Below are 14,824 nucleotides of genomic sequence, written 5' to 3' on the forward strand. Positions count from 1 at the left end.
TTTAGAGTTTGGTTTGGAGTTGGAAATCTTGTAGAGATGAGTTGGTGGTTTTGATTTTATTCACTGTCTGGCTCTGGTCCCCGGCTTGTCCACACTTCTTATAAGCTAGTGCAGTTCTAGACTTCCTTTCTAAGCATATGAATTTGTTTTCCTCAAAGGAGGCTCCTGTGCACAGCTGACAGGACTGCTCAGTTAATCACAGATGGTTGCAAACCACATCACCTCTTTGCTCCCTCGATCACACAGCCCTCCCCTCTTCCCTGAACCAATCTTATACCACTGAACACCCTTATACATGTCCATGGGTATGCAATCCACATCTTTGGCCCCACACTTTAAAAAGGCCTTCCAGCTATCTGTGCTCATTAATTTAGCACTTCACTTTCAGAAAACTCTGCCTCAGCATTGCACAGGTAATAATATACAGGGCTTTGTGATGACCAGGGCCAAGTACTTTGCAGTCTGTTCATTGCTGCGTGTGGGTTAGCCTGGAATAATGCAAAGGGGAGCTAATGCATAACAATTGGCCAGAAGTCTCCAGGTGTCAGCAGAAAGGAGTTTTTTGAATTATTTCCAGAAATCAGAAGACTCTCGTGAGGGATTCTGAAAAACTGTTTAGTACCTCATCTATACTGCTCAGCCAGTCACACTGCTAAAATATTCAGGTTCTGTATATAGTGTGTACCAGAGGCTCATAAGGCTTAGTGTTTTTAAAACGTTGTCAAAAAATTATCGCTATCTCTGAGGGCTTTCTGAAATCTACCCTGCCGGAAACTCTGTGCAACATTATGGAAATCAGTAGTGTTAGATTATCAGCAAGGAAGAATGTAGTCCAGGTGCTTTCTCTTCAAAATCTTCACTGCAACATATTTTTAATTTTGTATATTCTCTTGCTCAACTACATATGATTTTTTTTTTTTTAAGAAGAGTAATCACATCCCCTTTTCCTCATGTAAAACTTGCTTGATTTCTTTTTCTTTCTGTTTATTTTAGCTGCAGAATTCCCTGAAAAGTGATTTGTGCCTTGATCAAGGGCCAGACACAGAGAATATCCCAATCATGTATATCTGCCATGGGATGACACCACAGGTTAGTTTGTCTGATGATCTCTGATATTGCTGCTGCTCTTTGCAGATTGTGTAGGAGGAACCATCTTGTACCTGTCATTGTTTTCCTGCAACAGTACCTCGGTAAGCTGTTTGGTAGCTCTTTTATAAAAAGATAGAACATTATTTCTGCTGTAAATTGAGAATCCCTTGTACATTAATGCTTTGACGAGAAAGTTTATTTATTAATTTTCAAAGAATTTAAGGAATATGAGAGTCAGAACTTTCTGAGATTTGTTGATAAAAGCTTTCATTTCTGATCTTTAACTGTGCATGTCAGATGAATTAAACAATGCATTTTAAGATATTTTACATACATATATAGATATACTGACAGTTTATTTATACATTATCTGAAGCAACATCTTTTTTTTTACTTTATATATTTAATGTCTTATTTCCACAAATCTGAAGGCACCCTCTTCACATCATACAGCTGTGTCAAATTCCAAACTCTGTCCTTGTGAAAACCCCTCTTCTAAAGCTCCTTTTTTTTCTTTCTCTGCTGTTGTCCTGTTACTCTACTATGTGCCAAAGACTCAAATTAACAAAACCTTTCCATTTTCTTACACAACAGCTGGATTTATTAACTTGGCAAACAAGAGGGTTAAGACACGTGTCTCCCCAAATAAGTGAAAGCGTTTCTAGACAAATCTTGACAGGAAAAGTAACATTACATGGCCTAGAACATGCTTGTCAAAGGCAGATGTGCAGACTATTTAACTTTAAAAGTAACATATGCAAAAATTACATAAAGGAAATGGACATACTTGTGGGAGTGGTTGGAGAAACTGAAAAATCCCTCCGGTTTCAATAGTTTTTTGTCTGACTACCTTTTATATTGACTTTCTCAAAAGGACCCTATTATGTCCCACCTTATGAGGTTGTGGAATGTGGTTTTACCCTGGAATTGTCAGTTACCTGATTTGACTGTACAGCAAATGAATCCTTGTAATATCTCAGAAATAAACACAGAGCAACAGAGTAGTCTTGTCCCCTGTACCTGGATCTCACAGTGAGCTGGAAGCGTGAGCTTGGTGAGCTGCAGATATGATTTGGTGCTTCCTTGCCAGGTTACACACACTGCAACTGTGTTCTGTGCTGGCTTTCTTGGCCGAGGGCCTTTAATATTGATTACTAGTGGCATCATGCTCTAGTAAATTATGAATGATGAAGGCAGAAATATCTGAGAATCCCATCCATCAGACTCGTTCACTGCGTGGGCTGTGGCTTATTTGTCACATAATTATGTGGGAACCACTGTTTGCCTCCAGGAGGTTTTGAAGACAGTCCTCAGTGTTTGTGAAGGAACTGTGCAAATCACCCGTGAGCCAGAGACATTATTCTTCATCCTCTGGGAGGACACCATGACTCTGGTGGCCTATCATCCGTGAGAACAACACACTGCAGGCATGGTTGTAAATTCCAATTAGAAATTTTAATTAGAGTTGAGAGACAAACAACAACAAAAAAAAAGTGTCTTCAATTAGCACAGTTCAGTATTCACGAGATAAAGAACTACCTTTGAATGTCATCTCAAGTTCTGTACAAATGAGATAGCAGCAAATAAATGACAGAGGGAAAGGAGGCAAGGGAAACTTTTCTTGACGAGATCCTGCTCCTTCGTAATCACAGTGTTATGTCTCCTCCCCATTACTATGTATTTAATTTTGTAACTAATGTTAAAAACAACATCCAAAAAGGCCCATATATGGGTAAGGTCCCAGTAATGAGGGAGAACTTTTTTTAGAAGGGAATTAGACTTTCTCTGTATTAGGGATTATGGTATCAACATGGATTCAGCATGTTTCTGCAGGATTTCCATTGCACATGTTGCACCTCTTGCTTAAGCAGAGCTGCAGCCATTTACTTTTTCTGTAGCATGTTGGAAATATTTGTATAAATATTCCTTTTTATCTTAGTGAACTTAGTGAACAGTAACCACAAAAGATACCGGTGAGATGCTAATTTTATTCTAGTAGTGGTGAAATGCTATATGAAAGGGGATATTTTGCCCAGCTTGCAGTCCTTATCAAAATAGATCAGTGCCCTGATTCAGGACTGTCCGTATGAGTGTTTGGGTGATGCCCTTCTTAGCTCTGGTGCAAAGTTTTGCTGCTCTTGCTGTTCCATTTACAATTTCATTGCTGCCACCATGGAGGACTTTGCACAGTTGCATCTAGATGTGCAATATTATATCTGACTGTCAGGAGCCATTCCCACATATGCAGCTTAAGTTGCTGTTCTTAGTTACTGCTATAGCCCCTCTGCCAAACTGTGTAACTTCCTTTTATTTTTCCCCAATAACCTCTTTCAGATGTTTTTGGATTTTCAGCTTTTTGCATAGGAAATGGCTTAGATGAGGTATTTGACATCAAGGAATAGTTTTAGAATTGTAGACTCAGCTACTGTTTCCTTTTAATATATGTTACACAGGAAAGAAGTCATTGAAGTAAACAGAAAGGGAACTGAGTACCTGACATTAAAATTCCGTGCTCCATTTTTTGCTGGCGGTATCAAAAACATCATGCATAGCTTCATAATTAAAAGCAGTAGAAAATGGCAAGGAAATATCCTCAAGTATTGCAATGAAATGATTGGAAATAATTTTCCCTGTGGTGTTTTAGTTCCATTTTAAATATAATCAGAGTTAGACACGGTAAGAATTCTGTGACTTAGATTTCCCAGCCTTTCAGCTGTCCACTCCATATGTCTACTGTAACTAAGAGTAGCATATTCATAGTTCATTCCTTCAATCCTTTATCTTGGAGTGCTTTATAACTGTGTTTGTTTTGTACTTCCCTTCTGCAAATATAGAAACTGATGCAAATCTTATGTAAGGCTAAATAGCAGGATGGAATGGAAAATCAGAACATAATCTGTCCGTTTCCTTAGCCCTCTGATACTACTAGTGAGAAAGAATTTCTCCCAGCAGGGTGTTTGACTTGGCCTGAAAAGACAGAGAGCTCTTGAAAAACCAGAATCTGTGATTAGGTATGTTTTCTATCCTCCTTCCATCTTCAGAGAGTGCTTTCCAGGGTAGCTGTATTTTGTCCTGGGCCCCAGGAGCCTGAACACTTCAGGAGTTACAATACCATCCACTGTAGAGCCCTATGCGTGTTAAACCAGTGGAAAAAACAAAATGAGTGATGATCCTGCAATGCATTCACATGAATTTAAGGGAAGATTTGCTATTCCTTTATCTTTAGTAAGAATTATTTCATTACAAAATGTTGCCCTGATGATTATAGATTCTGCTGAGAGCTTCCTCGTCTAGGTGGTAGCATCTGAACAGCATAACTGTTTAAGTTGCTCATCCTCCCTTGATTCTGCTGCCACAGGGTTTTGCTCCCTAAGCATCACATCCTTCCATTTCTGCCTTTGGTCACTCTCTGCCCAAAACAGAACTGTCATTACTACTCCCATCTGTACAGCAAGATACAGTGGTATGGCATATGGCATAACTCCCCAGACTCATTAGCAAGAACACAGTCATCACAGCTGAGCATCTGCTATTGCTTCTTGCAGCCACCAAGTACTGGGCAGCTTTTAGATGTGCATGAACCAAGGCCATAAAGTGGGTTTTGTGCTTTTAGTGTGTTGATGGTCAACCATTTGTAAGGGGCTTTTAGCATCTGTGTTAGCCTGTCATAACAAGCCTCTCCTGCTGTGCTGTGCTGCTTCTGCTTAGCACAGCTGAGCAAAACTGGCTCCTGCAACTGTTAAAACAGCTAATGTAGTAAATGTAGTAAATGTAGTAAAATAGTTAACGAAAGCAGGTCAAACAGGTTCCTACTACCCTGTTCAGTAGTGGTAGAAATCACATTGCTTTAATCGCATGAGGACAGCTCAGAGGCAAAGCACAGCTGCCCCCCATCAGTGTGATGACAGAGGGAGTTAGAAAAACTGGGAGACGAGGTGGAATTTGCAGTAAGGGAGAGAGTGAGAGGAGATAAACGTAAAGAAAAGAAGGGAAGGCAGAAGAGCAGCAGTGGCAAAACAGTACGTAAAACATAAAGTTCGTGTGACGTTGTGGGGGTTTTGCTGTTTGTTTTTTCGAAGTGGTTCATGCAGAAAAGGATAAAGGTACTGTTTTAATTCTTCACCATGTTAAAGTAAAGCAACAATATGTTAGGCCTTAGAAGATCTATTTCCAGCAGCACCCCTATTTTGCATGGAGGAGAGGATTTGCTTGTACTTGCAGTAAGCACATGCCTCAGGCCTGACTGCATTCTCTTCCTAATTCTGGGAACCTCCTGAGCCTGGATGTTTGTTGTTAAGACTGCTGCTTAACCAGGCCTGTAATCATGAAGGCACACTGTAGACAGTGTCACTTGCATTAAAACTACTCCTGAGTGATAATTTAGATGTTTTGGTGAGAATGAAACACCACATTATTAGAGACTTTATTGTATAATAAACGAATACCATCAATCAATGAAGTGATATTTTAAGTACAGACTTACTTTGAAAAGTGCATGTGATTGAGGGGATAATGGGCAGTTTTGTTCTCCTGTTCCTTAGCTTCTGGCTCATATAGTTCTCAATTCATAAGCAGTTAAACCCCAAAGCTCATTCAGTGATATGAAAGTCAATACAAACCAGTCAGATTTTTGGGAATTCAAGTTGAGGACCAGGATCAGAAGACTAGATTGGAAGAATCACTAGGAAAGAAATGCAGGTGAGAAGGGACACCCATTTATATAATTTATATGATATCATTTCACAAGAGATTTCAGAACTGACACTTGGACACCTGTGACTCCAGCCCTGTCTGGTACAAATTATTGCATCTCCACTGAAGGCAGTGAAAGGAAGTCATGCCAACACATAGAGTTGTGCCAGTTCACACTGTACAAGACTCTGACCTGAAAAAATGATGTTGTATTCTAAGCACAGTGTGGGAAGTACTTGAAACAGCTGTTACAAAAACTCCCAGTAACTTCTAACCTTCTGAAAACTACTTGTGTGATTCATGACTGCTCCTTTTAAAACGTTTTTCAGATATATTTTTATAAAAGCTATATTTTCTTCAGTCAAGTCTCTTAGCATGGTGTTTGTTCATACGCAGATATTTGTTAATTTGTAACCAAGAACATATGTATGACTAAAAAATGGCTATCATTGAAGGCATTTATATTCCACTAAAAAAGTACAGAGTCAGTCACAAACACTGTATAGCTATTAGTCCAATCTGTAAAACCCAGGAGAGGGAAGATTCATAGATGTTCCACAAATAATTATCAAAATAATTAAAATTGCTTTGAAAATTATTTGGGGGAGAGAAGAATAAATGTGTCGGCTTATTTTACATGAATAATTTAGACATCTCTAAAGTTAGTATGATCTCCAAGTTATTGAGACATTACAAAGATAAACATTTCAAAATTAAGTTTTAATAGAGCCTTAATTTTAGTACGTCTGTTGCTATGTTGAATTTTTTTCTTTAGATTCCTGTGCCTGGTGAAATGAAATTCACATTGTATTGGACAATCATCAATGTCAGGAAAGCTGGGAGAACCACCCTATGCTTTGTCAGAATGAGTGTTGAGGGAATTAGGAAGCAGAAACAGTACCCCTCTTGAGACTGGCTTTCTGTGTATGTGAAGTATGATGGCCAACAAGCATTGCATACCATTTTATAAAGAGAAATTAATAGACAAAATATGATGTATACAATTTACTACAGGTAGGCTTTCTGTAACACCTTTTCATTTGCTTTAAACAAAAGAAGTCAGTGAATAGTGCAGCTGCTTTTCGTTGACAGTTTTAACACTGCTGCCGACAGAGTCCCACAATACTGCTGTCTTGAAAAGTTTTAGATAAAGGAGCTCCTGAAGCTTAAGAATAGCATATAGCTGTGATGACTGAAATTCTGAGCTGCCTTATGGATGAATATGTATTCTCTTTCTCCTACACCTGAAAATTAGGCTTATAGTAATATTGTAACCTAGGCCAGTGTTCTAAGACACTACAGTGAGATATATACATTTCAGAAAATGTCTTCTGTTATTTACAAGTATTGTTCTGAAGTGTGTGTGTAAAACACATAAGCATTGCAAACTGAGGACTCTGTGCAAGAAGACAGTATAACAGAAGGCCCCACATATAGCAGTTGCTGATTCTAGCACTTTTCCATGGTTATCAGGGAATAAGGAGGGACAGAACAAAACCTGCTGATGGATCAATGATTGACCCTTCAGAGTTGAAAAATCACTGCCTTGAAGATGAGATGTCTACAGTAAACGTTTTCAGGCACTCTTTTTTTTAAGCAATGAAAGGAAGCAGAGCAGGTGTTTAACAACTCTCAGTTATATGAAAACTCAGGGTTGATGTTCACATTTGTCTTCAAGGTAAATGTTAGACACGTTCAGTGCCTGTGTACAAGGCAGCCTGATCTGAGATCTGCTCTGTGCAGTACCATTTCTTTCTAGAACTATAACCAGAATATCTTTTTTTTTTTTAATTTAGGTTGCTCAGTTCTGTAGAGGCCCAAGCAATAGAAGATAATTTAGAGAGCCAGTGAAACTGCCTAGCAAGGATGGTTTATAAGCATTAATAAATTATAATTTTTATTTTAAACATATTCTGTAAATTGCTATGGCAATTAATGTCTTATATAGGACATTCCTGCTGGGTAGTTTATTAAGGCTATTTATATTTCTGCTAATTTCTTTCAGTGCATAAATCCTGATTTTGATCACAGTAAAGTTAATAGAAATTGTGACCTTGTTTGCAAGGGAAGCAAAATCTGGAGTTAGTTTTTTGCAATCCTTTTCAAAGTTGAGTTTCTCTATGTATGGCTGAGAAGCTAAATCCAGCAACACTTTTTCAAAGCTGCAGTCTCTTTAGAATATATAACAGGTGCATCAGGAAGTTACAGAGATGTTTCAAAGGCTTTTAAAACCAACCAGTCCTTCTTGGCTTAGCACAGGAAGTACAAGAAGACATTTCACACTGCATATTATTTTATTATTTTAATATTTTTCCTTAAATTTGATTCTGGCCAAATTCTCATTATTTACTGCAGTGCAAAGCTTCAGAGAACCTTTTAATCTGATTTCTGGAGCGGGGTTTTTACCGAGCTGTTTGCCATGAGTGAATTATTTCTGTACTTGCTGTGGCAGTGTTAAGGTTTGCTGTTGGACTCAATGATCTTAAAAGTCTTTTCCAACCTGAACAATTCTGTGATTCTAAGAGCCCTTCTGCTGATACAGATAACAAGACTGTTACCCAGTCTTCTGTGTTGGTTACCTTATTCAAGTCCAACATCCATTGCCTGGTGGGACAAATTCCCTTAACTGAAGAGAGTTGTTCTTTGGCAAGTGAAGATCAGTAGTGGTGAATTTTCAACTTGTGAGTGTGGATCTGATCACTAGGCCCCCTGGTGAATGATTTTTAGACTGTGTTTTGCAAATGACCACAGGTCTTTATAATAGTAGGACAGAGTCTAAACTGTCTCTTCATTTTATGAAAGGATCAGACATACTGAATGTCATTCTCTGTTCAGAGAGTAAGAGGCATTTGAATTCAAAAGAATGAACATAAGAGGTCCTTCTTCAGGTTTCAAACCTAGGGTAGGTCTTTTGTATTTTATGCTTCACTGGCTAAAAACAAAAGCAAAGGAAAAACTGTAGAACTGCCTTATTGTGAATCTGAGGAAATATCTTTTACGTCTCACAATTTGGAAATAATGGGCTGGATATTTCTGCTTATTTATTTTTGTGTTTAAAACTATGTAGTGTAAAAAGGTTGTGTATGCCTGTGAGAATTGAGAGAACTGATCACTTGGAATTCAAACTCCAACCATGGTGAAATGAGAGAGTTGAAAAGCAATCCTTTTATTCTTAAGAGTAACATTGATTTTCTCATTTGGAAGCATATAGAATTTTTGTAGTCTTGGAGGAATGGTTTTGTTTGGAAGAAATTTTTTCTTTGTTTAAATAGGATGGTCTAGAATGAAAAATCTTAAAAATACCTTAGATGCTTCTGAGATCTATATTCTTTCCTAGTGCGCAGGATCGCTGCTGAAGGTGAGCATGAATAATGAAAAGGGAAAATACTACTATAAGCTGAAACTAATGATCTGGCTAAATTACTAGTCTTGACATGCAGGTTCCAGAACCTGAGTTGGAGTTCAAAAGAAAGAATTCAAAAAGTCAGTCAATTCTTTTGAGTGCTATGAGGAAGAACATTAAGAACTTGAATTACTTGAAAACCTAGAGCCAAGAAGGCTCTAAGAAAAAGGTCTTTTTAATTAATACTGGCTGACTGCTAAGCATTTTTCTGGCTAAGAAACGACTGCTCATTTATGCAGGTAAGTGCAGCAGAAGAGTCAAAGGTAACTTGGCCAGTGCCACGGAAGACACATGTTTGAAAAAGCAAATAAAACCCCTACTCACAAAATATAACAGGAGTAAAAGCAGCTGTCTGTAACATGCCTTATCTGTTCAGTCATCCATTCTTCCAAATAAAAGGGAAATGCTCATCTCAGAGAATGGATAAGAGCTCTTTCATGATAGCAGTACTATTTAATATTTTATAGTAGAGGTGCTGATGCAATTTTACATCTATTAGAAGATGTGCTGAAAAGATAGAGAAGCATAAGTTAACCTTTAATGGAAGGAAAGATTGCAAATGCTGATCAGAAGTAATGTCAGAAAGGTACTGAGAAAGTGCTATCAAAGACATTCAGTTTCTCAGCTTTTGCCTAGTAAAGCAGGATTTCCACAGAGATAATAGAAACTTCAATGGGCAAAAAAATCTGATGTAATTTACCTAGACTTGATAAACTCAGCTTTTATCACATTACTGCAGAAAAGAATGATGCATCATGTCAGCAAAAAGTAATAGTAAGTGAGCTGGTGGAGTGCTCAGAGCAGCACACTGGGGCCACAGAGGATGCTCATGTGTAGAGACAATGGGATTAATCCATTAACACCTCTGCTCTCCTCTGTTGGACCCCAAGGTTGACAGACTGGGGGCTTTCTCAGTTTGTGATTTTTTTTAGGTGGAATTTTCTTTGTTGTTTTTAAGAATAACTTGTTAACTCATATTGCTGCATATTACAGAAGGTTCTTCAAAGATTTTCTTAAAATAATTTATGAAGTATTTTCACTTCATGTTTTGTGCATCATGTTATCATTACCTTGCATGGGTTTTTTATTGCTTTAGATGTTGGAATTTTTGCATCTCAGTCTTTGGGTTATTCTCTTCGTCTAGAATTCTGTTGCCTTTCTATATGACTAAATCCTATGTTAGCGTTATTATCATCTTTTCTGGTTATCTTGTCCACTGTTGTTATGCCTTCTATTGATATGGGTGGAGAGGAACATATATCTGCTGTCTCTGTGGTTTGACTAGAAGCAATCTTTTGTGCACTTTGTTAAATAGATGAGACTAACACAGGAATTGATTTTCAGGCTATTTAATGTCTTCTTTTGTTTTTTTTTTTAATTTTATAATATTCAAATCATGATTTCTGAGCTTCTCATTGTCACTGTTAGAACTTTCTTCCCCAGTGTACATTTTTGGGACAATTTGCCTAGAATATCTGTAGTAAAAAAACCCGCACTGAAAATATAATTGAAACAAACTACTGGGAGCAACTGCAGTGCTTAAGAATTTAGAATTATCAGAGCATTTCAAGCTCTCATGTACTGTTTTAATTTAGAAGAGATTAGAATATTATACTATAGGTCAGAACTGTTCTCATCTAGCAAATAAAAATGCCACATAACACGTCCAGGCAATTTTTTTTCTTGCGTTATAGTAAGTGATTTTTTTTTTGTATGGATAGCTTTGGACAAAAAGATTTCAGCAGGTTAAAATGTCAAAACATTTGAAAACATGAAGGTGAAATATTGCTGGGCTTCTAGATGATGAGCCTGGCACATAGATTTTGGATTCGGGTTCTGTGTGTTTCCTGTTGAACACTTAAGCCGATTAAAGGTAATGCTGCCTTTCATCTTTGGTTTGGTTCAGGAGTCCAGGCTTACAGTGGCCTCTTACATCCACCCAGCGAGCTGGTGCCGAAGGGCCTTGGAGCCAACACCCCCAAAACACACAGGCTGTCCTGGTTTTGAAGCTGCTGCTGCTGCTTTGTGCAGGGCTTGGCTGACGCCCTGATCTTGGAGCCTAAAGCTGCCCTCACTCAAGCACTTTGCAAATGAGCACTACTTGCAGGGGGTGATATAGGGCAATCAAAAGAGAAGGGCAGGGCTTTCTTTTGCTAAGTTGAAAATGATTTAATGCTTTTGGAGAAATAGAGCAGCCATGCTGAGTACCTGCAGTGTCTCATAATCTAATACTATTTGAGCGACTCACATTTTGTAAGTGCATTAATTTGAAATAGATCAGAGTTGCATATTATGTAGCTATTACTAGAGTTATCCATATTTTAAAGATGTCTGTTCTCATTGCAAATTGGCAGTTCAATCAGCAGTTTTTAAAACCAGTTGTCGCTTACAATATAAATTCAGCATAAAACCAACCTAGTTATTGGAGCACATGTATAGCACTTGGAGATTGATGATGTAGTAATTGTTAGAGGGTTGCCAATTTAAACATTCTTTTGATTGATATTGTACTGTCTCTTTTGTTACTTCATCAGAGTTGAAGTTCTGAAGGTCAGATTTTTGTTTCTCAGATTCTTAAGAGTACGTGATTAACTGTTAGAGAAGGTAGTTAATACAGTAGATGGAAGATTCACTTTATAGTTTCTTTAGTTTTATTGATAATTTTATTATGTCATTACATTAATTGAAGTCATCCACTGGCTCATTTAGGATTCATGGACCAAGTTCAGTCCCCATGAAAGCATATTTAACTCCCTCTGTAATTACATGAGCCATACTACTTCCAGAGTATTCATTCAAATTCTGATCAGCAATTCAGCTTCAGCTTAGTTTCTCCCTGGTATTGTTCACCACTTGCAGAGTACAGTTATTTGCAGAAATGTTTATGGAATGATTGTATCCACAGTGTGATTCTGTGAACAGGGAATATTTTTTTTCCTCCTGCTCATTAACTATCATTTGTCCAATCAGGAAGCAGAGAGAATGTCAGAAATTATTTGCTCACATAAAATGTTGATTGAATATTTATGAGTAATTGAAAAAAAAACCTGCATTGATTTGTACGCCAAGGAAAAAGCTATGTTTGTCAGATAATTTATTTCAAATCAGCAATCAAACTAGCTCTTAGCCAGAGTTGAGTTCAGTCTAAACCTGAATATATTTACAGAGTAGTGGTATTTTCCCCAAAGGAAAATATGGGATACTAGAGACTTTAATTTTAGCATGATTTCAAGAGCCAATGGTTAGAAATTAAAACCAGTTGGATACCCATTAGTAATAAGGTGCAAATTCCTATCAGAGCAAATGAGAGGCCATCATAGAAAACAATGACAGTAATTGTTGAAGTCATCTAAGCTGACACAATTCTGGAAACTATAATTTAATGTGATGCAAGTCATTAGAGGTGAGCAGGTGGAAGTATAGAGCCCGTGGCATATGGAAAAGCAGAGACAAAAAACTGATGGTCCTCTTTGGCTCTTGAATCTACTCACATGTCAGTTAAGTGGCAATCACAGCTAGGATTTCTTTGAATTTGAATTCAATTTAGGGTGTTCAGAAATAACACTGTTACAGCACATGAATAATGCTGTGCCTTTAAAGAAATTGTGTGTGTGTGTGGGGGGGGGGATTAATGTGTTTCTGCATAACTTTAAAAATAGTTGTTAAATTTCTTGAATAATTTTCCCTCTTTTCTTTTCTCTTAAAGTGTGATTACACAAATTACACAGGGATAGCTCTGTTATACCAAGCCTTTCCACTCAGTTGGCTGTCCATAAAGGCTTAGAGCAATCAAGTGGAAAAGCTGAGGAATGCATTTAAGTTGTTCCGATGTTACAACAGTATTAAATTTGTATTTGTTTAGCAGGGAACTGCCCTGATTGGGAACATTGGAGCTTTGTTGCTCTTGCTGTGTTAAAGATGTAGTGATTTATGCAGCACGCCTATTCCATCTCAGCATTTATTTTTAGTGCTTTCAAACTCTGAAATTAACCTTAAAACTGTGAGGTCTGCATTGACTGACTCGCTAATGGCATCAGTTTGGGAAGTTAAAAATAGCTACACAGTTTATAAACTCACATGTTTTGTTAAAATAAGATGAAGCTTAAATAAAATAAAATAAAAACAACCTGGAGAAAACTGAGATAGATTACCACATTAAACCTGGAGCTTTTATAAATTATGCTGGTTTGCATTTGATGTGGAGGTCTGTGACCAAAGGGCAGGGACAGGACTCAGTATGTAAGAAGCAGATCAAGGTAAATCAGAGCTGTGAATTTCAGATTGGGTTTGAGTTTTAATTTGATCTTCCATTTTGTATTAACACAGAACCAAATCCTTAAATTTTTTATTTGTTCTCAAATGTGTTCATATGAGGAAATCTTCCATTGTTCAAATTATCAAATACCACTGCATTAGTGTAATACAGCATAATAAAAAGGTTTCCTTTGTTATAATGTGCCTGCACAGTGTTTTCATCATATGGGGCAAATACTGAGTACCAATTGACTTCAAAATTGTGTGTGATGTCAGGATTATATAAGCATCAGATAATCATTTAGTGTTGCTGGAGCAAATTTTGACATGGACTGACTAATCATGCTTTTATTTTTTGTGTCCAATGAAGTCATGACACTAAGTCCTTTACCTGTTGGATTGATTGATTTAAACATCTCATCAGGTTTAACCTCTTTCTTGTTAGCAACTATGAATTTGGGGGGTTTAAGAATTTCTGGAGCAATCAGGTTGCTTTTTCCCCACGTTGCATTTTTTAATTCAACGTAAGTAACAGGAGTAATTGTGAGTGTTTGCATAATGATAAGACTAGGAGAACTGGGACCTTCTTGAGCACTCAAGGCACATTTAAATATGAGCTGTCAAGTGAGCTGCATGTCATTCTGCCAGATGTGTGACATACATGGTTAATACTCTGAAGAACCTAATTTCCCACTTTCAAAAGAAGCCAAGCTGGATAATTTTGAATTAACTATTTGCTGCAGAATGCCTATTTCTGGCTTCCAAATGTATTTTTAATACCCTATGTGGTGTGTTTTCAAATAAGTTAAACTGCCCAATGTAGACTCTATTCACTGCACATAAATAACTTGAAGGAATACTGTAATTTGATAGTTACTCCCTGAGATAATGCTCTAGTTATGTCACTAAGAAGACGCAAAAATGCAGCCTACAAGAACTGTGGCAGGTTTGATATTTATTTCTCTTCAACTTCCTTGGAACTGTTCAAACTTCTAAAAATCAATGCTGATTTTTTCGTTAATCAGACAAACATTACCTCTTAGGATTCTTCCTGTCCCTCCAACTTTGTTGCTCCCCAGCTGTTTTCAGACTCGTGCTTATGGGGGACTTTTTCCCACAGTCACAGAATGATTGAGGTGGGAAGAACCCACTGGAGATCATCTAGTCCAGAACCCCTGCTCAAGCAGGATCAGCTAGACCAAGTTGCCAAGGAAAATATCTCATGGTACTTTATTTTCCTATTCTGTCCATACAAAGGAGATGAGACCCAGTTTATCTTGAGCAAGTGAAGAGTCTCCTGTATGGGCAAATTAGTGACATTGAAATAATTCTCTCTCTTTCCTGATTTGGTGATTCCAAGCCAAATATTGTGTCTGGACAGAGGGG

General features: G+C 37.6%; 1 protein-coding gene across 3 annotated transcripts in view; it reads left to right on the top strand.

Moving 5' to 3' along the window:
* Positions 1 to 14,824, top strand: part of GALNT18 (polypeptide N-acetylgalactosaminyltransferase 18) — a 227,848-nt gene that overhangs the window by 178,875 nt on the left and 34,149 nt on the right. For all 3 annotated transcript variants that reach the window (XM_032692503.1, XM_032692504.1, XM_032692502.1), the window contains one exon: positions 994 to 1,089. In XM_032692503.1, the coding sequence (XP_032548394.1) occupies positions 994 to 1,089 (96 nt within the window). The remainder of the gene's footprint in view (positions 1 to 993; positions 1,090 to 14,824) is intronic.

This window comes from Chiroxiphia lanceolata, chromosome 6 (assembly GCF_009829145.1).
Source record: "Chiroxiphia lanceolata isolate bChiLan1 chromosome 6, bChiLan1.pri, whole genome shotgun sequence".
NCBI lineage: Eukaryota > Metazoa > Chordata > Aves > Passeriformes > Pipridae > Chiroxiphia > Chiroxiphia lanceolata.